The sequence below is a fragment of the Apium graveolens genome, chromosome 10 (genome assembly GCF_009905375.1).
Source record: "Apium graveolens cultivar Ventura chromosome 10, ASM990537v1, whole genome shotgun sequence".
NCBI classification, from domain to species: domain Eukaryota; kingdom Viridiplantae; phylum Streptophyta; class Magnoliopsida; order Apiales; family Apiaceae; genus Apium; species Apium graveolens.
The window spans coordinates 239698100-239720412 of NC_133656.1; the positions used below are offsets into that span (position 1 = coordinate 239698100).

At 31.9% G+C, this 22313-nt stretch overlaps 3 protein-coding genes across 5 annotated transcripts; 2 read left to right on the top strand and 1 right to left on the bottom strand.

Annotated features, from left to right (window-relative positions):
• Positions 1–1555: 1555 nt before the first annotated feature.
• On the bottom strand, positions 1556–5443 carry LOC141692724 (serine/arginine-rich SC35-like splicing factor SCL30A). Its single transcript, XM_074497649.1, has 6 exons — positions 5311–5443; positions 4502–4661; positions 3990–4067; positions 3120–3284; positions 2646–2750; positions 1556–2007 (listed from the first exon to the last, which is right to left on the bottom strand). The coding sequence occupies exons 2-6, from the start codon at positions 4651–4653 to the stop codon at positions 1869–1871; spliced, it is 639 nt and encodes a 212-aa protein (XP_074353750.1). The 5' UTR covers positions 4654–4661; positions 5311–5443; the 3' UTR covers positions 1556–1868.
• A 1971-nt stretch (positions 5444–7414) lies between these two features.
• LOC141692163 (uncharacterized) lies at positions 7415–8652 on the top strand. Its single transcript, XM_074496900.1, has 2 exons — positions 7415–7804; positions 7897–8652. The coding sequence occupies exons 1-2, from the start codon at positions 7415–7417 to the stop codon at positions 8650–8652; spliced, it is 1146 nt and encodes a 381-aa protein (XP_074353001.1).
• Positions 8653–15824: 7172 nt separating this feature from the next.
• LOC141692675 (fatty acyl-CoA reductase 2, chloroplastic-like) lies at positions 15825–18992 on the top strand. Of its 3 annotated transcripts, XM_074497589.1 has the most exons (10): positions 15826–16229; positions 16458–16561; positions 16650–16759; positions 16790–16849; positions 16941–17041; positions 17134–17344; positions 17484–17645; positions 17755–17836; positions 18119–18489; positions 18561–18992. In XM_074497589.1, exons 1-10 carry the CDS (start codon positions 15893–15895, stop codon positions 18721–18723), a joined length of 1701 nt encoding a protein of 566 aa, XP_074353690.1. In that variant the 5' UTR covers positions 15826–15892; the 3' UTR covers positions 18724–18992. The 3 variants fall into 3 exon arrangements, with proteins under 3 accessions (XP_074353691.1, XP_074353690.1, XP_074353689.1); XM_074497588.1 differs by having other exon boundaries at positions 15829–16229; positions 16650–16849; positions 18561–18990; XM_074497590.1 differs by lacking the exon at positions 17484–17645 and having other exon boundaries at positions 15825–16229; positions 16650–16849.
• The last annotated feature ends 3321 nt before the right edge of the window (positions 18993–22313 follow it).

Consider the following 22313-nt stretch of genomic DNA (forward strand, 5'->3'; position numbering starts at 1 on the left):
ATCTCATTCATTTATATATTTTTTTTAGATATCTTATTCAATTTTATATATTACAAATATTATCCAAAATAGTAAAATTTTAAATTGTAAAAATTAACCCCATCCATTTACACCCCCTCATTTCTTCCACTACAACCCCTATATACATTAAATATTGGTTAGATCCATCACTTTAATCATTATTGTTACTTTTTCCTACTAAATTATATATTTTGATGAGGCTCGTCATTTATAAGCAAAATTTTCTCCTTATAGTATGTTACGTCAACAGCCCAACACAATGAAGAGTTTTTGCATATACTCTCTTCATCTCAAATTAATTGTCACATTTAATTTAAAATATCTTGAACAATTATCTTAATTGATTATTATTAAAAAAAAATTTGTAAATAAAAGTTTAAAATTTAATTTTTTATTCACAAAACAAAAATTTTAAAAATTAATCAAATAAGCTATACAGTTAAAATATTTTAAAATACATGTAAAAGTCAAATGTGATAATTAATTTTGTACGAAGGAAGTAGTATCTTACTGTTGTTATCGGCAATCGATTGCTCCGAACCATCGACCCCCTTAATTTAAAATATTTATAAATTTTATTGTGTTTGTATATATGGTTGTGCGTATATGTGTGATCTAGTTGGTATAGCAAATAAGAGGAGCTTACAAGGGTCGCAAAGCAAGGCAGGTTATATGTCGATATCTTCTTTATATTTTGTAATTATAGCTTTTCTGGTAGTAGTTAGTTTGGTGCTCTAATTTTAATTTTTCGTGCATTAAACCACTTCGATTTAGATAGGCACATGCATTAATTCTTCTCCTTCTCTTGGCGCATCAACATATAAGCATTGCAATATTTGCATCATCAATACGTAAAACCCTTTTCTTCCGAGAATAATATTCCCCGTCCCAATTTATCTATCTTGTTTGATTTTTGATAGTCAAATTGACTTAATTTTAACCGTAAATAAAAACTCATTTTTTCATTGTTTTGAAAAATTAAAATATACATATATAAGTAGATTAAGTATACTTTCTAATGATATAAATTTTATAAGTATTTTCGATATTATACTATATAAAATTTCGGTCAAAATTGAATCAATTTGACCTTAAAAATTCAAATAAGATAGATAAATTGAGACGGAGGGAGTAGCACTTTTGGACGCACTTTTGGACGCGCCTTTTAATATGAGTCCCAAATTATAATTTATTTTTAATTTATAAATTAGAAAATATTTGGGATAATTGTTACGACCGAGCAAAAATTCTCCAAATCGTCCGATCCAAACCGTCCAAACCAAATTTTCCGGTTTCTTAACGGTTTGAATGTAAATTCAGAACACTTCTATAATTCATCTTAAAACATGTAGCATTACTCTGTATTTATCTACATATTATGAGCTAAGATTATGAAATCAACTAACATTCGTACTCAGCTCCAGGCTCCAGCACTTGCATGAATTTGGTACCTTTAGTTAATATTTGGAATTTCAAGTCTAATAAGTTGCCCAAACATTATAAAACATTCGCAACGATAGATCACTGATCAACGTACGGTGAAACAAATAAGCACTATCAGCATTTATTAATTCTTCCGACGCATCAGTAGTACTCTATCAAACAAGAGAAGGTGCTTAGTAGAAATGGTTGTTGTGACCATTCATACCAACTGTACGGGGAGCGATAATTAGGGGACAGTTATGTTTGCTCTAATTCGTCATAAAAACATTCCAGGTAAAGCTCTAAAAGTACAAGATAATGAAATATTCGATTAAGTTTGCAGGCAAATAACAATGGCATCATCCCATTCTTCTAAAGCAAGCTCAATATTAAACTACTAGGGCATTTAGATGCCAATTCAAACTCTAATACTGTTCAGGGCTTCTGCTTCGGCTCCTGCTCCAACTACGGCTGCTCACAGGGGTTCTGCTTCGACTCCTAGGACCATGAGGACTTTTGGAGTAAGACCTTTCTCGGTAGCTCCTACGAGGAGGTGAAATTGACCTGAACAATAATTAACAAAGAACAGATTCAGATATTTAAAATCATGTACACTTTATTCCATCAAGTCTAAAGTATTCAGTCAGGCACAGGCAAAGCTGACAAATTTCAACATTTAGAGTCATTTTCAAATTCTGGAAGCTCGTCGAGAATATTGATGCACATACAATCATATGTATAAATATGATTCAACATGTATTAAACTTTATAACCAATAGTACCTGATGAAATCCAATCAGGACTATAAGACTACCAAAATCTATGTACAATGCTATATTTGGGTTATATAACACACAGTTTTCTGTACATTAGTTCTTGAAGTATACAGAGGGAAAGTTAATATTCCCCTGATACCCACTAGGCTATAGATTTCTTCATATCCTTGAATATTCTTTGAATTCAAAAACTCATTATTACTAGTAAAGAAAACGGTCCAAATTTGTTCTAAAAAGAAGGGGGGGAAATATATTTAAAAACTTACAATAACATGTAAAAGGTCAACTTAAGAAAGGTTTTCTATTTAGAAGCTTCAATATATACATCATATTCTCGAGCTTAATTAATGAAATCTAAAAGAGAATCCGGCATTGGAAGCGTCAAAATTAGCTTCAACATATTAATGATAGATTTAATAAAATTACCTCGAATATTCCCTACGCCTTGGTGACGGTGAATAATAATCTGGACTGCGGGAATAAGACCTTCTATAGCGTTGTGGGGATGGCTTCCTGTCATAGGACCGGCCTCTGAAAACAGAAAAATCCATATAAAACATCAAAATTGGATCATAGAATTCTATTTTAAGAAGCTTGCTCTCACAGATAGCAAATTCTATCCTTTTTTGTTATTTTTAAACAAAATAATAAGCAGCCAGGGCTACGGCTGGCATTGTTACATGCTTGTAATAATTTTTTAATAGACTTTGGAAGTAGAAGAAAATGCTGCAGCTCATGCAAAAGCCATCACTATGTGCAGTGAGAATAGGAGATAATTAGACCAGAGGGCTGTTGCTTCCTGAAGGCTGAGGGTCCAAGCCTTGTCAAAGACGAATAAAAAAATATGGTAGGTAAATACGTTCATTTAGCAGTAAATAAGTCAAATAATAACAGCTAAACCTGACACGTTCCCTTGCCCTCATTTCCTGAGGTTTTTTCCTGTTTTCTTCAGCAAATACTACAGTCAATTCTCGACCAAGGAAAACTTGACCATCCATATGATATTTGGCCTCTTCAGCATCAGCAGGATGCAGATATTGCACAAAACCAAACCCGCGAGGCTCCCTGCAAAATAAAGATAATGAGTCAGATTCTATAACAATGTATATATGACATTCCATCCTGTGTGATGCTGAACACATGTGACTGAATCATCCTCCCTCCTTGAATAGTTCTGGGAAAACGGGAAGGGGATGGAGGGAGAGACGTATGAAGCAATTATCTCTGAGAGATTTACTTCGATAAGATCCAGTGATGCAATCAAGCAGCTTCTAACCTTGTGGGATTTAAGGTTATAATGATTTGAAATTCTTGATGACTTGAATCTTCATTTATGTACTGACACTCAACTCGACCTTCAATCTTCATGTAAAATAAGATCTTCTCCAGAGTCTTATTACTTGTAGGTCTTGGAAACTTTCAATAAGAAAAAAAACAGCAAATTGACACTGAGTCTACCTTTTGTGTGAATGCCAAATGCATGCAACTAAATAAAAGACAAACAGAGCAATCCCCATAATAACAATTGGGGAACTCCATTATAGAAGTGATATTTATGCAATTAAAGTGGCTTCTAACCATGTCGTATTACGATTAATTAAAGGTAAATTAATCATCCTGCACGGTGTCTAACAAGTGCTTGTTCTTCGTATCTTTCAATATGAAAAAAAAAACAAATTGCCATCAACGCCAAATTTACAGCCCAATTGCATTTATAAACTATTTTTAAGAACTAACAAGATTCTAATCCAAGGGTCAGCCACTATTTACCCAGAATAATAATCTCTCGGCAAGTAGACATCTTTCAGAGGACCAAACTCGCCAAATGGTCTGCGAAGATCTTCAGGTCTGCAATATTTATTAAACATGTGAGATTATGTTAATAGCGAAATCTATGCTAAACACTTTACAACTAAATGGACTTGCTCTAATTCATTTTACATTAGCACATCAGCACCAGTCTTCATAATAGTCTTCATAATACATGAGTTACATCTCGGAACTCTAAGTATACCGTGAACACAAAAATAGAAATTTTACATGGAAATTCTGTACTTTTAAGTAAAAGTTAGACTAAATAGAAATTTCAATTAACGTCGAACAACCTTAGTGCGAAAATGATTCTTACACAGAAAGAAAAAGATAAAAAATGATGTATAAAGCTGATTTGAGTGTAACAAGTCGCCTTTAAAAGACACATTTTTTTCTTAGCAAGATAAAAACATTATAAAACTAGAGTACTATTACAAACAATCAATTAAGAAAAACAAGTAGTACCATACCTACAATCATGACGAAGGTTGCGAACCAGTAGACTAGTAGGACCGTCTCTACTACGGCCTCCATACGAACCCCTTGGACTAGGACTCCGACGTCTACTGCTTCTGTAATTCCTTGGCGGTGAAGGACTGTAACGGTAACTTCTACCCCTCATTTTTTACCCTACATTCACAGAAAGAAAAACATCATCATAAAATAATTAACAGTAAGTACATCAATCTACCATTTTTAAGCATATCATCTAGTGGCCATTTAAACAACTTTCAAACCGGATCAATAAAAACACGAATTAGAATCTCGATCGGGCTGTAATGACAAGTGTCCGTGTTTTAATTCGAGGAGCGCATATAAACACGAATTAGAATCTCGATCGGGCTGTAATGACAAGTGTCCGTGTTTTAAATTCGTGGAGCGCATATAAACACACATGGGCCCTCTTCGTATTTAAAATATACTATATCCAATTAGATCATGCTAGCTCAGCATTCGGGAACAGCTCCGGGAATAGTTTCGTAAATTCTAGCATTTCTCTTTTATTAATCACAGTCAAGTTGCAATTTCACGGGCAATTATAAAACGCATACAAATTTCTTAATTAAATCAAATAACACGAAATTTGTTCAATCAATAAAATGAATCATACACTTAAATTAACACTATCCAAAATTTTATAAACACACAAGCTAAATCAAATCAGAATTTAACAATTATAATTAACAAAAATAAAATCAAAAGGTGCAGATTTATATTGTATACACAATTATATATATGAATCGTGAAATTAACAGAATAAATCGTTGAGAAATTATACCTAGAGACGCGTTGATTTGATTATCTCGAAATCGCAAGCTTCTCGTACAATCTCTCTCTCTCTCTCGCTTCTCTCTCTCTGTCTCTCTCTCTCTCGCGTGTTTTGTAACTAATTTGTTATTGGTCATATTTCGAATGATTAAGATCGCGAAGCTTCGTCTGGATGGGCCTTGTTTTACAGTCCAGTAGTGGTTTTAAGTATTACTGGACTCTTGGATGATTTTTATTGTTTGGGAATCAGCAGGCCTGTAATTTTGGGCCCAAAGTCTAATTAGCAACAGCAATTTCAGAAGTTGGAGCTATATTAATTTGTTCCATGTATTCGATAACAATAAAACGTCCAGGGTTGTAATTCGAACGAGCCGGATGTAATTTGAACGAAGATTAATTGAGTCGAGTCTTGGATGGATAGATTTATTTAACTAATCGATAGGGCGGGCCCTTGGATAAGGCGGCCGCCTAAAGCACCACCATGCACAGGGGTAACAAAATATTTTAATAACATATGTATATAAATGTATTTATTTTTTTTATTTTTTATATTTTAAAATATAAATTTTAATTAAAATACATTAATATATATGTGATTGGGGGACATATTAAAATTTTAAAATATATTATTATCTTTGTGATAACTTTATTTTAAAATTAAAATATAATTTACTTTAATTTACTTTAAAAAAATAATTAATAAATTTATTTAATAAACAAAACAAAGTAAAAATGTGAAAGGTTTGGAGAAATTGAGTTTTTGGACTATGCGCGTCTATACCTATTATCCCAGATGGCCAGATGAAGTCATATAACAAAAGTACAAAACCCTCTCCTTCCCTCTGCTTAACTACCGAATAAAATACAGAACACAGATTGTTCTCTGTTCATTCTGAATATCAATTATCAAAACACTGGAAGTCATCGACTTATCGTGAAGATCGGATCATCTGTGCTTTGCAATTCAGCAATTATAACATAGGTATGGTTTAAAGATTTCTATTCTAATTACTTTTTTAATAATATTGTAATTTACTATTTGTTTATTATTATTTTTCAATTTAAGGATTTGATGTGAATAATTAGAGAATAATTGAGATTTGTTTTTGTAAAAAGTAGTATGTCTTTTGTGATTTACTGATTTGGGATTGGTGACTAAATTTAATTGCATTATTTTGTTTGATGACTAGATAATTTGAAAATGAAGCGTAACCAGTTATCGGGACATAAAAAAAGGCAAAAGAAATTGAAAGTGGCGGAAGCAGAGAAATTGCAAATGGGCTCTCTTGACAAGTTTTTGGGAAAAAAAAACAACTAATAGTGGTGATATTGGGGTTCCTATTGAGAATACAAATATTAGAAAAGAATCTGAGAATGAAGCCACATATACTGAATTTGAGCAGGAGACTGAAACAGAGGAGCCAGAAACTCAAAATTTAAAAGATGGCTTGTCGAGAATAATGTAGAAGAGACTGAGAAAGAAATTTCAGATGTTAGTATCAATTATGATCCTGGTACGTGGAAGAAAATTGATCAGTGGCTACGAGATTCATTGGTAAGAAAAGAACCTATCAGAATAATTTTAGAACATTTTCCAAAAGATTCAAGAAATAGACATTTTTCTTCGGTGCATTACACTCGGATTCTACCTAATGGAGACAAACAAGATAGGAAGTGGCTTGTTTATTCACTCTCAACAAACAAAGTCTTCTGTTTTTGTTGTATGTTATTTAAACATGATGTGGCCAAGACAAATTTTGCAGAAGATGGAATTGATGATTGGCACAATCTTGCTGCTAAGTTAAGATCTCATGAAAGCAGTAATGGTCATTTAGTAAATATGAGCGCTTGGATTGAGTTAGAAGTGCGGATGGAGAAAAATGAAATAATTGATAAGATTGAACAAGATCGGATTAAAAAAGAGATAGAGCGCTGGAAAAAAGTCCTGGTTAGGATTATTGTTGTGGTCCAAACTCTTGCTTGCAAAATTGTTCTGTAAATTCATTGAGATGCTTGCACAATTTGATCCAATAATGGAAGAGCACGTCCAACTAGTCAAGGAAGGTACTTTACATACACATTACTTGAGCCATAAAATTCAAAATAATTTAATAATGGCATTGGCAAATGAGATCAAGGATTCAATTATAAAAAAAATTCTAGAAGCAAGATACTTTTCTGTCATTTTGGATTGTACGCTAGATAAAAGTCGTGTGGAGCAAATGTCTTTAATAATTCGGTGCGTTGATATTACTGTATCTCCGATTAAAGTTGAAGAATTTTTTATACAGTTTGTGATAGTTGATGATACATCAGGTTTTGGGCTCTTTAGCAAGCTTGAAGAGGTTCTTGGTGATCTTGGACTTGATATTGATGATGTTAGAGGACAAGCATATGATAACGGGGCAAATATGAAAGGGAAACATAAAAGGGTTCAGAAAAAACTACTTGATGTGAATCCCCGAGCCTTTTACACTCCATGTAGTTGTCACAGTCTAAATCTTGTACTTTGTGATATGGAAACTGTTGTAGCAAGGGGTCTAATTTTTTTGGGGTTATACAAAGATTATACACTTTGTTTTCATCTTCAACACAGCGATGGGAAATTCTCAAGAAATTTGTTAACGGCCTAACATTAAAGCCACTGTGTGCAACAAGATGGGAAAGTCACATCGAAAGCGTGAGAGCGGTAAGATTTCAGACTTCTAAACTAAGAGATGCATTGGTTCATCTTAGTAATGTAACTCAAGACTCTATGATAAGGTGTGAAGCTAGAAGTTTAGTTGAAAATGAAATTGAGAGTTTTGAGTTTCTATTTTCTATGTGCATCTGGTTTAACTTGTTAAATATCATTAATGCAGTTAGTAAGTTCTTACAACTTGAAGATATTGATATTGATATTGCATTCTCAAGATTGGAAGAACTTATAAATTTCTTTAATGAGTTTAGAGAAACTGGTTATGACTCTTGTAAGAAGGAGGCAAAAGAGTTGGCTTTGGAGTTGGATGTGGAGCCTGTGTTTCCTGAAAAGCGAAAAATTCATAGGCTTGTTCATTTTGATGATCTTGGGGTTACTGCAGCTGATGATGATCAGAACTTGAGTGCTGAACAAAAATTCAGAAGGTATTATTTCTTGTATATTGTTGATCAAGGTGCTTTTCAACTCAAAGAACGGTTTAAACAGTTTCAAGATTATAAGGAAAAATTTGGGTTTTTATTTAACCTGAAGAAGCATTTATCTGGTGATGAGGGGTTAAAATCTTGTTGCATGAAGCTTGAGGGATTTCTTAGACATGATATGCGATATGATATTGTTGGCGCAGAGTTGTTTAACGAGTTACTAGTGCTTTGAATGGTAATACCCGATGAGATAACAAAGGCAATAGATGTGCTTAATTATTTAAGTTCTAGTTCAAGATAAATAAATTATCCAAATGCTTGGATAGCTTATAGAAATTTGTGACCATTCCTGTTACAGTGGTAGAGGCGGAAAGGACATTTTCTAGATTGAAACTGATCAAATCTTATCTCCGCTCTTCGATGTCTCAAGATGGACTTAATGGATTGGCTTTATTGTCTATTGAAAGTGAGCTGACAAGTTCTCTAGATTATAGCAAAATCATAGAGAGATTCACATCTCAAAAGCCTAGAAAAAAGTTTCAAAATCAATAAAGGTAAACTCGTTTTTATAACTTTATTTTGACATTGTTGTGTACTAGTAATGATGACTGTTCTATATTCATGATACTACATTAGTGGCTTGCAGGAGATTATTGCAGGAGGTTGAAAACTTGGATATTTAGCGTACAAGAAATTCATTATATTAACATGCTACTTTAGATTCAAGTAAGTTTTCTTTTATACAATGAATATATCTTATTGTGATTTTTTGGTTATGAATATGGGGCACCATTTTTGAATCCCGCCTAGAGCACCCAAATACATAGGGTCGACCCTTCTAATCGAGTCTAAATTCTTGACCGAACTCGACTCGTATAATTTACGAGTCGGGTCGAGACGATTTGCATGAACTCGCGTCGCTTAATTTCACGAGTCAAGTCAGCTCGTTTAATTAAACGAGTCGGAAACTTTATCCGAACTCGACTAGTTTAACTAAACGAGTCAGTTAAACAAGTCGAGTCGAGCCCACTTAAACGAGTTCGAACTGGGCGAACTCACGAGCCGCCCGACTCGAATTACACCCCTGAAAAGGTGAGTGTGAGATAATTTAGTTTCTAATGAATCAAGCGAGTTAGTGTGCATAACGAGTAGGGCTGAGAAAAAATCGAATTAAATCCGAAACCAAACTGAAACCAGAGAAAATCGAACAACCGATCTGAAACCAAAATCGAAAATTAAAAAACCGAACCGATTTAAATGGCTCGGTTCTGATTATGCGTTCCAACTGAACCGATAAAAATCGAACCGAACCGGTTACTATATCAAATAAATAAATATTATATTTTACACTTATAATATATAGAGTAAATAACACAAGTGTGGCTATTGTATACACGCATTTCCGAAAAGTTGGCCGAAATTTCAAATTCACACAAATGTGGCTGATTTTCCTTTCCGGCTTTTAAAAACGTGTCTACCGTCAAATAACCCTAACGGTTCCGACGGAGCGGAGGGTAAAATTGGAATTTTCATATTTATAATAATTATATTTTATATATTTTAATTATCATCATCTTCAGCATACATTTTCTCTGCTTTCCTGATTGTTTTTCCATTGTAATTTTTTACAATCGCAAAAATCAAAACCCTCGGTTGAGCTAAACTAAATCACAATATCACAAACTAGAAAATCAAATCAACCCGTAAAATATGCAGCACAAAACAATCCTTAACATCAATTCTGTTTAAATAATTAAATCCGGCGAATTCTTTGAAATCGGGAATCACAGAATCGATCTAAAACTCGATTGTACCTAACACATATTCATGATCAAGACTGTAAAGATTGGTACATGAATTTAAATCGTCAAACAAGCAGAGTATCATCCAGAAAATTAAGAAAAAGAGTGGCGGTGACTTTCCGGCGACCTCGAAATCGGACACTAAATATCGACATACAAAACACACCCACACAACTTCAAGCATCTCTCTATGATACACTTTACTCTCACCCCTTTAATTAATAATCAAACCCAACAAAAATACAACTTCTAAATCACAGTTTCTCATCAAAATCCACCAATTTTTTTTATCTTTTTCATAAAAAACCCACTCCGAATAGCAAGAACAAAGACTTTGAAAATTGAAAGCATAACACGAACACAGTTACTTCAATCTCTCCCCTTCTCCATCTCCGATCAATAACCACCACCGCCGTTACTGTTGTCGCCGCGCCTGATGATGACCTCCACCGATACCTACCTTTCTCCCCAGTTGACAGATAACACAAACCCTCAGTTCTTGGGTGCCGAAAAGAAGTCTTCCCATATTTATTTCCTTGCTTTAGGAAATAAAAATGATTTCACTGTGCCTTTTTTATATGTTTAAACTTTTAACCTAAATAGAGGTGTATTTTACCTAAATACCCCTTCAGTTTAAATTTTTTAATTAAGTTAACGGACCAAATTTAACGGAGTTGACGGTAGACACAATTTTGAAAGGCGGAAAGAAAATCCAGCTACCATTTTGTTAAATTGAAAATTCGACCAATATTTTAAAAATGCGTGTATATTTTAGCCACGTCCCTGTAATTTACTCTAATATATATATATATGTTATTTTGAATTTCCATTAATTATAACATGCTATTGCTAAATTTGTTTTAAAAAGTCAGTGTACAAGTATGTTGTTAATATAATGAAGTGTAGCAGGTTCTTTTAGCATCAAATCTGAACAGATTCATTTTCTTTTAAATGCAGTTGACAGTGGTAATCTGGCAGATAAGGAAATGTCGAGAGGAGTTTGGCATGTCCAAATTTGGTTAAATTTTTCTATAAATATCATGGCCAGTTAGTATTGAATTCTAATTGTCATGACCAGTCAGTATTGCATTCTAAGTTCATATACAAGAAGATGAATTTGATCCTGAACCTTGGCTTTCAACAAAATTCTAAAAGATGTATCTTTTGCTAATTTTAGTCTTTTTTAAATAACTCACCTCATTTTGGTGATGACAATTCTAGAAAGAGAACAATATGTTGTTGTAGTTAGGGCTGTATATGTAATTCGCTCAATCGCACAAATCCATATATAATATATGAACCAAAGAAAGTGGAAGAAGATCTTCAAGATGCTGATTGGGTGCAAGCAATGCAGGAAGAGTTAAATGAATTTGAAAGAAATAAAGTCTGGACCCTAGTACCAAGACCAAAAAACAGATCAGTTGTTGGCACAAAGTGGGTGTTCAGAAACAAAATTGACAATGATGACATAATTACAAGGAACAAAGCAAGGCCGGTTGCTAAAGGCTACTGTCAATAGGAGGGTATTGATTATGATGAAACATTTGCACCGGTTGCTAGATTGGAAGCCATAAGAACCTTTTTGGCTTATGCTGCTCACACAAAGTTTAAAGTCTTTCAAATGGATGTGAAAATTGCTTTTCTCAATGGAGAATTGGAAGAAGAGGTTTATGTGGAACAACCTCTAGCCTTTGTAGATTCAAAATTTCCAAATCATGTCTCTAGGCTTGACAAAGCACTTTATGGCCTTAAGCAAGCTCCTAGAGAATGGAATGAGACTTTAGCTCAATTCCTTCTGAAAAGTGGATTTCATAGAGGTACAATTGATAAAACACTGTTCTACCTCAACCATGGAAAAGACTTACTTTTGGTACAGATCCATGTTGATGATATCATATTTGGTTCTACAAATGCCAAGCTCTGTGAAAGGTTTGCAAAGCTAATGCAGTCAAGATATCAAATGAGTATGATGGGAGAACTTAGTTATTTTCTGGGACTTCAAGTCAAGCAAAATGAAGAAGGTACTTTTATCTGTCAATCCAAGTACACCATAAATTTACTCAAGTAATTTGGAATGCAAGATTGTTCAACTGCATCCATTCTCATGGCCACTGCAACCAAGTTAGATAAAGATTGTGGTTCATCACTAGATATTACTAACTACAGTGGTATGATTGTCTCTTTACTCTATTTAACTGTTAGTAGACCTGATATCATGTATGCTACCTGTCTTTGTGCAAGATTTCATAGAACTTTCCTCTATATATATAATATAGAGGAAAGTTCTATGAAGACCACTTTTTCATCGGAGACCTTGGAGACCACATATGTTCTGTAATCAAAATACTTTAAAATATATTATTTTATGAAATATGTTTTACAAGTATCACTAATTCATTAAAATTGTTGAAGATCATATAAGTTTAATAAGTAAAATTTGTAAGTTCTGCAAGCTAAACAAATGTTCTGCAAACTTAATATGTTTTGCAGAATAAAATATTATTGTAATGTTTTACAAGCAGTACATATATGATATTCAAGATTTTGAATAAAATAAGGATCTTTGTAGAGTATGATTCGCAAAATAATATGTTTTGCAATGTTTTTGTGCAATATTTTGCTCGCAGAACATAAGTGGTCTCCAAGGTCTCCAAAAAAAAGTGGTCTCCATAGAACTTTCATGGTTCCGCTTATTTGTATAGATAGTTGATACTCCCTCCGTCCCAAAAAACATCTCATGTTTTGACTTTTTATACTATTCATGTTAAGTGATTGACTACTAATTTACGTCTAATTTATAAGATCAAATATAGTTATGAGTGATGTTGTTATATTCGTATTTATAAGTACTTTAATACAATGAAGTTTTTATATTTAATACTGATACGAAACTTATTAACAATCAAAAGTGTGCATTGGTAAACATGTTCAATACAAAAAGGAAAAGTATTTAGGGATATAGGGAGTAGTTAATAACCCGTGCGAAATACGAGCCCGAGACTAAAAATATCGAATTAATAATTATAGAAAATTATTCATAATTTGTGCGAAACACAAATTAAAATTAATATATTAATATCAAATATTAAATTGATACTTGCAAAAATAGTTATGTGGTTAAAAAGAATCGAATAAGTTGTGAAATTTACGCTATAATTCTAGTTTTGCATTGTTTTAATTGATATAGAAATCTAACATATTAGTTTTATTTTTGTGAAACAAATTGTATCTCTATCTTACGAACCAAATATTTGTTCTTTAGATAATTTAATATTAATTAATATTAGTTGATAATTATCTTATAATTAGTCTTTTCAATATAGTTTATTTAATATTACCCGATTTTCGATAAAATATAATTTACAAATTAAAAGTAAAAATATGTTATTAAACTTAATTTAATATTACTTAATATAATCTAAATACGCACATAAATTTGTTATTGTTAAAATATATTTTTTAATTTTAAGTAAATAAACGTTGTGATGGACAGTAACAAATACGATTATTAAATCAACAATTTTCAGTTTAAAAGTTAATAAATATTACTAAAGTCATTTGCTATTACTTAATTATTTTTAAAATAATATTATCCAATTTAAAAGTAAACTGGCACGGATTGACACTAACTAATAGAAAATAAAATTTATAGAGAATAGAAGTCAATTCGTGTTAATAGTATAATTTGCAGTTAGTAGTTTTTCAAAGTAAAAGTAAAATATATGTTATATTACTTAATTTAATGTAACTTAATAAAATTTTAATATAATTTATAAATAAATAAAATTTACAGAGAATATAAGTTAATTCGTGTTAGTAATTTACTTAGTAGTTTGCAAAGAAAATAAAATTACAAATAATGGAAGTCGATTTGTGTTAAAAACAAAGTTTATAAATAATAGAATTCAACTTATGTCACTTAAGTACCAAAATTTGGTATTTTGGTACTTTCGTACTCTTGGCACCAAATTATACATTATTTTGATTATTAATAAAGAGTATATATATATATATATATCATCAAACGTAGAAACAATCATATATAAGATTAAAACATAAAGAGTTTGGGGTTTTGGGATATAATATATATCATCAAACACAGAAACAACTATATATAATTTGTAGTAACCACTTGTATTTTTGCAGTACATTTAATTTTAAAAATTTCTAATATTTGATAAGTATAATTGTAATGAATTGTTTTTATTTGTCATTTTCGTACAAGTTGATGGTTGAACCGCAAGTCAATCCGTACCAACCGCAATCGCACGGTTGAAAAAGTCGCGATTAACCGCAACCGCAATTGCGGTCGAGGTTGGAGATTTAAAAAAACCGCTATATATGGTTTGGTACGATTTTGACCTCCCAACCGCACCAAACTTAACCGCGTACAGCCCTAGTTGTAGTATGCACAGTAGTACGTGTTTTATTTTATTTTCATTTTTGTCTTGCAGCCTTATTTTCTGATTTTGGTTATTTTTTTGCAAACAGGTCGTGCTATTTGTGTTAGAACACATTATTTAATTTTATATTTATCGATTTAGTAATCGAAACCGAACAGATTATAATCAAAATGGTGTTTTTAAACCGAAATCGAATCCAAACCGGCGGTTGCGGTTCCGGTTCCGGTTTTATCCGGAAACCGAGCCGAACCAGGCCCATACTTTAATACACTAGTGTAGAGTTGTTTTTGTGTTGGACTCTTTGACTCATTACTTACAAATTTTCAGGTGCTTAACTTTTAGGATATCTTAAAGATGGACTTGATTTGAGTTTACTCTGAAATAATGTTTTCGTTATTATGTTTGGATTGAAGCTGCGTTGACTTTATTTTCAGGCTAGATGATTTTGGATTTTAGAATTTTGTGAACAATTAGAAACTTATTCTTATTATGAATATAATTTGAAGTTTTAGCTGAATATTTAAGTATAGTTATTGTTGAAAAGTCGGGATATTACATATGTATTAATCAATTTATCACTTATAAATCAATTATTCATTTTAAGTTATAAGTTATTTATTTTAAGATTTTTCAAACCAGCTATTTACCGAAGAATTAAGAGTTATAAGTTTGATATTTTTAACAAAAACCACAATATGCCACTTTACCATCAGACTCAATAATAACATGAAATAATTTATAGTGTCGGTGGTTTGTAGTGTCTTATTATAAAATTATCAGGTCTAAATGAAAAATAAATAATGCATGTTCCTAAATTATATGGTGGTTTGTAGTGTCTTATTATAAAATTATCAGGTCTAAATGAAAAATAAATAATGCATGTTCCTAAATTATACGGTGGTTTGTAGTGTCTTATTATAAAATTATCAGGTCTAAATGAAAAATAAATCATGCATGTTCCTAAATTATATGGTTAAAATTGTTTTCCTTGTTTATATTATTAATTAGCTCTGCACAACACAAACAAAAGTTAGAAAAAAACAAAAAACGACCAGACTAGTTGCTGAAAATAGAAAAACAAGAGAAAAAAAGGCCCTTATAATATAGTTTACCCAACCTCTATGAGTGATATGCAATGCCAAGTAAATAAATAATTCCTGATTTTGCAACTAAGTACTATATCCATATATGTTGAAAGCAAATTATTTGTAATGCCACTGCAAATACAATTGTTTAGTTAAAACTTTCATAAATTTATAAGCATATCATGTCTGCATTGATGCTATCCATGAGAGCTACTTTGCCAAACATGTATCATATTTCAAGTAGACAAAATTTAAATATAAATAAAGTTTCTACTGAAAGTTTGTTGGGAAACAAGATGACAAGTACTACTACTACTGTGTTCTGCAGGCATGAAAATCTGCAGATACCTAAACACATCTCTTCTGGTCAGAATGGGAAGATCAGTGCTACAGTTGACACGGAATCTGTATCGATTAATGGTCAGTTGAGTTCGAAAAGGCATGATGGTCTTGGTATCATAGAATTTTTCGGTGGGAAGAAGCTTCTTATTACTGGCGCAACTGGATTTTTAGCAAAGGGTAAAATTTTTATTTTGCAGTAGTTTTTTTTATCGTAGGTAACTCACAGCCGCTACCCTTTGGGGTGCGCACTGGTTAAGGCTCACGCAATAGTTTCGAACCTGTGACCAAGAGGATAGTTATCCTTTCTTTAACCAACTGAGCCAACCCGCAGGCTATTTTGCAGTAGTTGTGCACTTGTTTATTGTTTTTTTAATCGTTTCGGGTTCAACTCTCGTTCATGTACAGTTCTTGTAGAGAAGATTCTGAGGACCTTGCCAGAGGTGGATAAGATATTTCTGCTTATTAAAGCCAAGAATGAAGAGGCTGCAACGGAAAGATTGATGAATGAAGTATGTCGATTAATCAATTTGTACTTTCTGTGCATGCATAATAACATTAAGATTGTGGTGCACTTATTATTTATATTGCATGCAACAGATTGTAAATACGGAGCTCTTCAAGTGCCTAAGAGAGAAGCATGGAACATTGTTTGAAAAATTTATCTTGAGTAAGTTGGTTCCTGTGGTTGGAAATATGTCTGAAACAAATATAGGGATCGAGGCAGATGTAGCTAATCGTATAGCACGAGAAGTGGACTTAATCATCAACTCTGCAGCCACTACAACATTCGACGAAAGGTACTTAAGCCTGCTGATAATTTGATAGATGCAATCTGCCTTGTATAATATGTTTTGTCCTTCTGAGTTCTGATCCTCTTATTTCTGACAGGCCTGACATTGCTCTTGATATTAACACGAGAGGTGCTGCGAGGATTGTAAATTTTGCTAAAAACTGTGAAAATCTCAAGTTATATGTGCACGTATCAACAGGTAACCAACCATAGTAATATATCTTTACAACATTAGTTTCTTATGAATTCAAGTTGTAAATTGTTAAAAATTTTATTGCTACATGTATGAAGCTTACGCTTGTAGACAAAGCGAAGGAGAGATCATTGAAGAATCATTGGGTAAGGGACATTATGTAGCAAGCAATGCAGACATAAGTGAAGCTCAACATAAACATATCCATGGCATGGATATTGAAGCTGAAATAAAGCTTGTATCAGAAATCAAAGACTCTTTTGAAAAAAATGAAATTGATCAGAAACTCGAGGATTTTGGTATGAGAAGGCGAGTATTTTTGTAAAACTCCTATACAATTACATTATCCTCATTCTTCACGGATTCTATAACAAGATCAACATCATTTGCAGTGTGTCTGATTATTTATTGTTAAGAAAAGAAAATAATTATAAATTTGATGGAGCAGGGCACAGAAATATGGATGGCCAAATACTTATTCATTTACGAAAGCAATGGGAGAAATGGTAGTTGAAGATACAAAAGGAGAAATGCCTGTAATCATACTCCGGCCAAGTGTTATTACGAGCACTTCAGAAGAACCATTCTCCGGTTGGATAGAAGGAAACAGGTCTGCAGTATGAAGACCACTGAAAATAAAAATGACAGATTTAATGTACATGCTTTAAGACTAAGAAAAATTGATTCAACTAATGGTAGAAATTTCCTTTTGTGCACAGGATGATGGATCCATTTTTCCTGTGGTATGGAAAAGGGAAGCTCCCCGGATTCTATTCAAGTCCCGATACAATTGCAGACATGGTAAAAGGCATACTCCTTCGGTGTTATTTAACACACTTTCCTTTTCACGATGTTCCAAAAATTGAAAATCATTTTCTGTACTTTTTTGTTTTTTGTTAGAAAGCGGGTATTCTTTTGTGTATTCATAAGTTTCTTCTACTTCAGATGTGTATTCTTTTGCAAGATGCATAAACTAGCTAGAAATAAACTCTGATCAGCATAATCTCTGAAAGGCCAGACTAAAACTTGAATTGCGCTTGATAGCAATTTGTACTTGGTGCATTCATATACTAATAATTGCAGGTACCAGCTGACATTGTTGTTAATTCAACATTAGCAGCTATAGCAAAACATGGTTGCGAAAAGGCCACCCCAGGTGATGATCATGTGTACCATATTACCTCATCTGTTGCACATCCTTTGATGGCCCGGGACTTGCTAGACCTGGCCTATCAGCATTTCAGTTTAAGTCCTTGCTTTGATCGTAAAGGAAATCCAATCCAAATTTCAGCATTCAAGTTCTTCACCTCCATACAAGATTTGTTGTCCGACATGCAGAAAACTAATGGCAGTACAGAGATTTCTCCGAGACAGGAACTTATTAGAAGAAAAACAGAAGAACATTTGAAGTACTTGGCTAATCTGTACCAACCTTACACTTTTTATACTGGGAGGTAACTGTCTGCTTCACTCGAAAACCTACATTTTTCTACTAAAATTATGTACATAACATATACATTTGCAGGTTTGACAACAGCAATGTTGAGGAATTAATGAAGTGCTTGTCTGAAGAAGAAAGACAAGTGTTTGGATTCGACGTAGGTTCCATAGATTGGAAAGATTACGTTATAAACGTTCATTTCCCAGGCATAAGGAAGCATATAATGAAGGAGAGGATGCTGAAGTAGAAAGGTTCACAACAATACCTTTAAAGCCTTCACTTCATGTTATTCAAGTTTACTCTCATTAACTCGAAAATCTGGATAGAAGTTCAGGAGAGTGACAGTGTTCTTATGTTGTAATCATTAATCTCAAAATGTATTTTTCTGAGAAGATTGGCATCTGTAACATGAGTTTACCACGAAATATTGATTATTAATCGAAAGGGAACATAATTAACTTATGTCTAATAGGACACTAAAATGTCATCAGGGGCCTCATGAACGGGCATAACCGTAACTAAAGGAAAATGTTTGGTGTACAAAATTTTGTACAGAATGACATGTGGTGGATTTTAATTAGAATGTGTCCCTCTATCTATATCAACAACTCCAATTAAAACATCATATATCAATTGTCATATATGTATAATTTTTTTGTATAAAATTATGTACACCTAGCACTACTCGTAACTAAAAGCCCTACTGCAACTTTTTCAAACCTACCCTTAGATACAATCTATACTTGCAATTGAGAGTTTTGTTATATATATAAACAAGGTGCAAGTGAGCAAAATGGATTCTTCTCTAGATGATTGCAATTTGGCCGGGTATTACTATCTCTTTCCCGTTGAATTCTATACATTACTTTTTGACACGCTTTTCAATGTTTTTTTAAAATATAACTCTTTAATTTTTTTTTAATATTTTTTTCTAAATAAAAATTTTATATTTAAACTTTTATTAAAAAAAAAATTAAAAAAAAAATTACGAAACTATATTTTATAAAAATCTCGAAATGCGTGCAAACAATATACGTATACAACCGAGTGGGACGGAGGTAGTAGAAAACAACTTGTGATGAACTCGTCAGTTGACGGAAGTCATTTAATTGTTTTAAAATTTAAATTCAAATCATGGAGTGCAAGATTTGTAATATCGGTCAAAAATGTGCAAAAAAAATTATTTACAAACGATCAACGTGCAATTTACTCAAAAAAGATTGTATATCGGTTTACTTGAGTGTCGAAAATGTGGTTAATTTTGTCGACTTATGATCTTTGTTTGCGGAAAGACTGAGTTTTTATTAATTGTATAGTCGTTGTTTATTTGTTGATTAAGTTCTTGTTCTATATAAAAAGAGTGTATTGATTGATTTAAGTGTCAAACATATAGTTTTGTTAAGATCAAATTGCAATTATGTCAACAAGGCCAAGGCCCTGTTGTACAAACGTTCCGTGTACTTTCGTGTATCAAATTTTAAACCCAAATCCGACCCGGATTTGGGTTCGTGTACCAATTTGGTGACATTAATCCGACACTAATATATTCGTGTTTACCCACTTTGATACAATTTTTTGTATAAAATTAAATATTATTTTATACAAAAAATTGTATCAAATTATTAATTAAATATTTTTAACCAATAAAATATTTATTTGAAATAATTATAAAATATAATTCATATATATTATTAAGGGTGCCCTTCCCCAACCATGATGGGTTGGGGGTTATTTCAGAACCCACCAACCCTTCCGCAATGATTCATTACGGAAAAGGCTAAAATTGATAAATTTTATTTTTTGTAATTAACAGTTTTTTTCAATTAAAACTCAAAAATAAGTATAATCGAAACAATTTCAAGCGATTAACACGATGGGAGATGCAACTTTTTGTTCTTTTTCTTCCGCAAGTAAATTTATATTATTTTCAATTTTTTATAATTAATTAAATTTGAAAATTCGAATTAAGTGATACAAAAAGGAAATATGAAAAAAAAATTAAAAAAATTCCAGAAAAAAATTAGGAAAATAAAAATCTTTGAGAAAATAAATATTATAATTTTTTTGACTAACTTTATTTTAATTTTTCATTTTTTATGATTTTTTGAAGTAATTTAATTTTAGAATACTTTGTTTATGACATAAAGTCCAGTTAGAAAAAAAAAATTATACAATTCCGTATTACAAATATTTTAACACTTGATAACCACAAATGATGTACTTTGAAGATAGATTCTATCATTCTTTTTTGAAATATAAAATTTTGTACATTTAAATTTAAAACGCATAAATATTTAATGACACATAATTTTATTTTTATTTTTATAATTATAATTTTATTTTTTCATGACACAATTTTTACAAAATTTATAAATTTATAAATTTTATTTTAATTAAAATATTTAATATTAACAACATAATTTGAATATAATGTAAGAATGTATTTATTTAGTAAAAAAATATATGTAAAAGGCTTCTGCAATGAATCATTGCAGGAGATGACGTGGCTTCCGCAATGAATCATTGCTAACTGTTTTATACGTCCCAGATCTGTTGGTTCCACAACCACGTGGAGCCAATCGTAGGTGTGGAACTTTTGCCTATTATTATTAATTATATATATATATATATGGAGACCTATTAATTTTGGAGTTCTTGGAGTCCTACTTTACAACCGTTGGATTAAGTTTCATCTTGTGGATCATATTAAAACAAACTTAATGGCAATTTTTAAAATTTTAAATTGAAAAGAGCCAAAATACTGCAATCATGGAGTAGAGTCGTACTAATCTCAAGCCCACTAACTAAACTCACACTAATATCCTCTACCTTGACAGTTAAAAACAATTGAATTATTAATACAACAAATTATGGCTTTATAACGGATACATTGGTGATGAAGTTCATCAGAGAAAGTCCTGTGGTATTCTTTTGAGTGCTTTTTCAATTGAATAATAAGGACAAATTGCAGTACAATCAAAGATATGAGCGATAGTATGAATTCCATCTTATTGTCAAGTGGTATAATGAATATATTTCATTTAAAGTGCAGAACAATATACCTCTATTTTTGTGCAGTATAATGTTTAACATGCATATTATAGTGTTCTTTAAAAAAAAGTTTACGATTTTTGTGCAGTATATTAATTTACTTCAGACTTCAATGTGTTAAAATGTTAAAATTGTACATGAATGTAAATGACTTTCATATGGAAATCAGTGAAGTACATTACAAGCTTTGGATTATTTGGATAACTCAGATATGTGTACATTGAAACGAAACTATAATACCTACAGTAATTCACATATTTTATTGGAAGATATGTATGGTGACCTTCCAACATGAGGATATAGTGCAGGATGTTGTTTCTATTTACCGGGATAAAAATAGAATAAAGCCAAGCACATAGAACAAACTAACTACGAAAAAAAGTATAATCACGTTAGGAGTAATTGAAAAATGGCAGTTAGTTTTTATGCATAAAAATAGACACATATGTACGTGCAAAACAAACATATGTATCTATCATGTTTTTACTCATGTTATTCAGTTAATAAAATAGAATAAATCTAAACCATTAAAATGACATGTGTTTGATGGCTAGGATTAGGGACTCCAGGAGTCCACAAAATTAAAGTACTCCACTGAACTTTCTCCATATATATATATATATATTTTATACATATAATATTTTAAATATATTTTTTTTAAACCGAACTCGAGTTTAACGAGCGAACCGAACTCGAACTGAACACGAACCGAACTCGAATTGAACACCTTAAAAGTTCGGTACGATTCGTTATGACTGTCGGACAATAAACGTTGTTCGAACTCGA

What these genes read in the sequence shown, in the direction of transcription:
- LOC141692724 (XM_074497649.1), bottom strand. Translation starts at nt 4,653, where the DNA reads ATGAGGGGTAGAAGTTACCGTTACAGTCCTTCACCGCCAAGGAATTAC. An exon ending in AACCTTCGTCATGATTGTAG is followed by an intron (nt 4,068 to 4,501) that starts GTATGGTACTAC and finishes TAAATATTGCAG; the next exon opens with ACCTGAAGATCTTCGCAGAC. An exon ending in CCGAGAGATTATTATTCTGG is followed by an intron (nt 3,285 to 3,989) that starts GTAAATAGTGGC and finishes TTTATTTTGCAG; the next exon opens with GGAGCCTCGCGGGTTTGGTT.
- LOC141692163 (XM_074496900.1), top strand. Translation starts at nt 7,415, where the DNA reads ATGGCATTGGCAAATGAGATCAAGGATTCAATTATAAAAAAAATTCTA. An exon ending in GTTGTCACAGTCTAAATCTT is followed by an intron (nt 7,805 to 7,896) that starts GTACTTTGTGAT and finishes TCTTCAACACAG; the next exon opens with CGATGGGAAATTCTCAAGAA.
- LOC141692675 (XM_074497588.1), top strand. Translation starts at nt 15,893, where the DNA reads ATGTCTGCATTGATGCTATCCATGAGAGCTACTTTGCCAAACATGTAT. An exon ending in GAGGATTTTGGTATGAGAAG is followed by an intron (nt 17,345 to 17,483) that starts GCGAGTATTTTT and finishes TTGATGGAGCAG; the next exon opens with GGCACAGAAATATGGATGGC. An exon ending in CCGATACAATTGCAGACATG is followed by an intron (nt 17,837 to 18,118) that starts GTAAAAGGCATA and finishes TAATAATTGCAG; the next exon opens with GTACCAGCTGACATTGTTGT.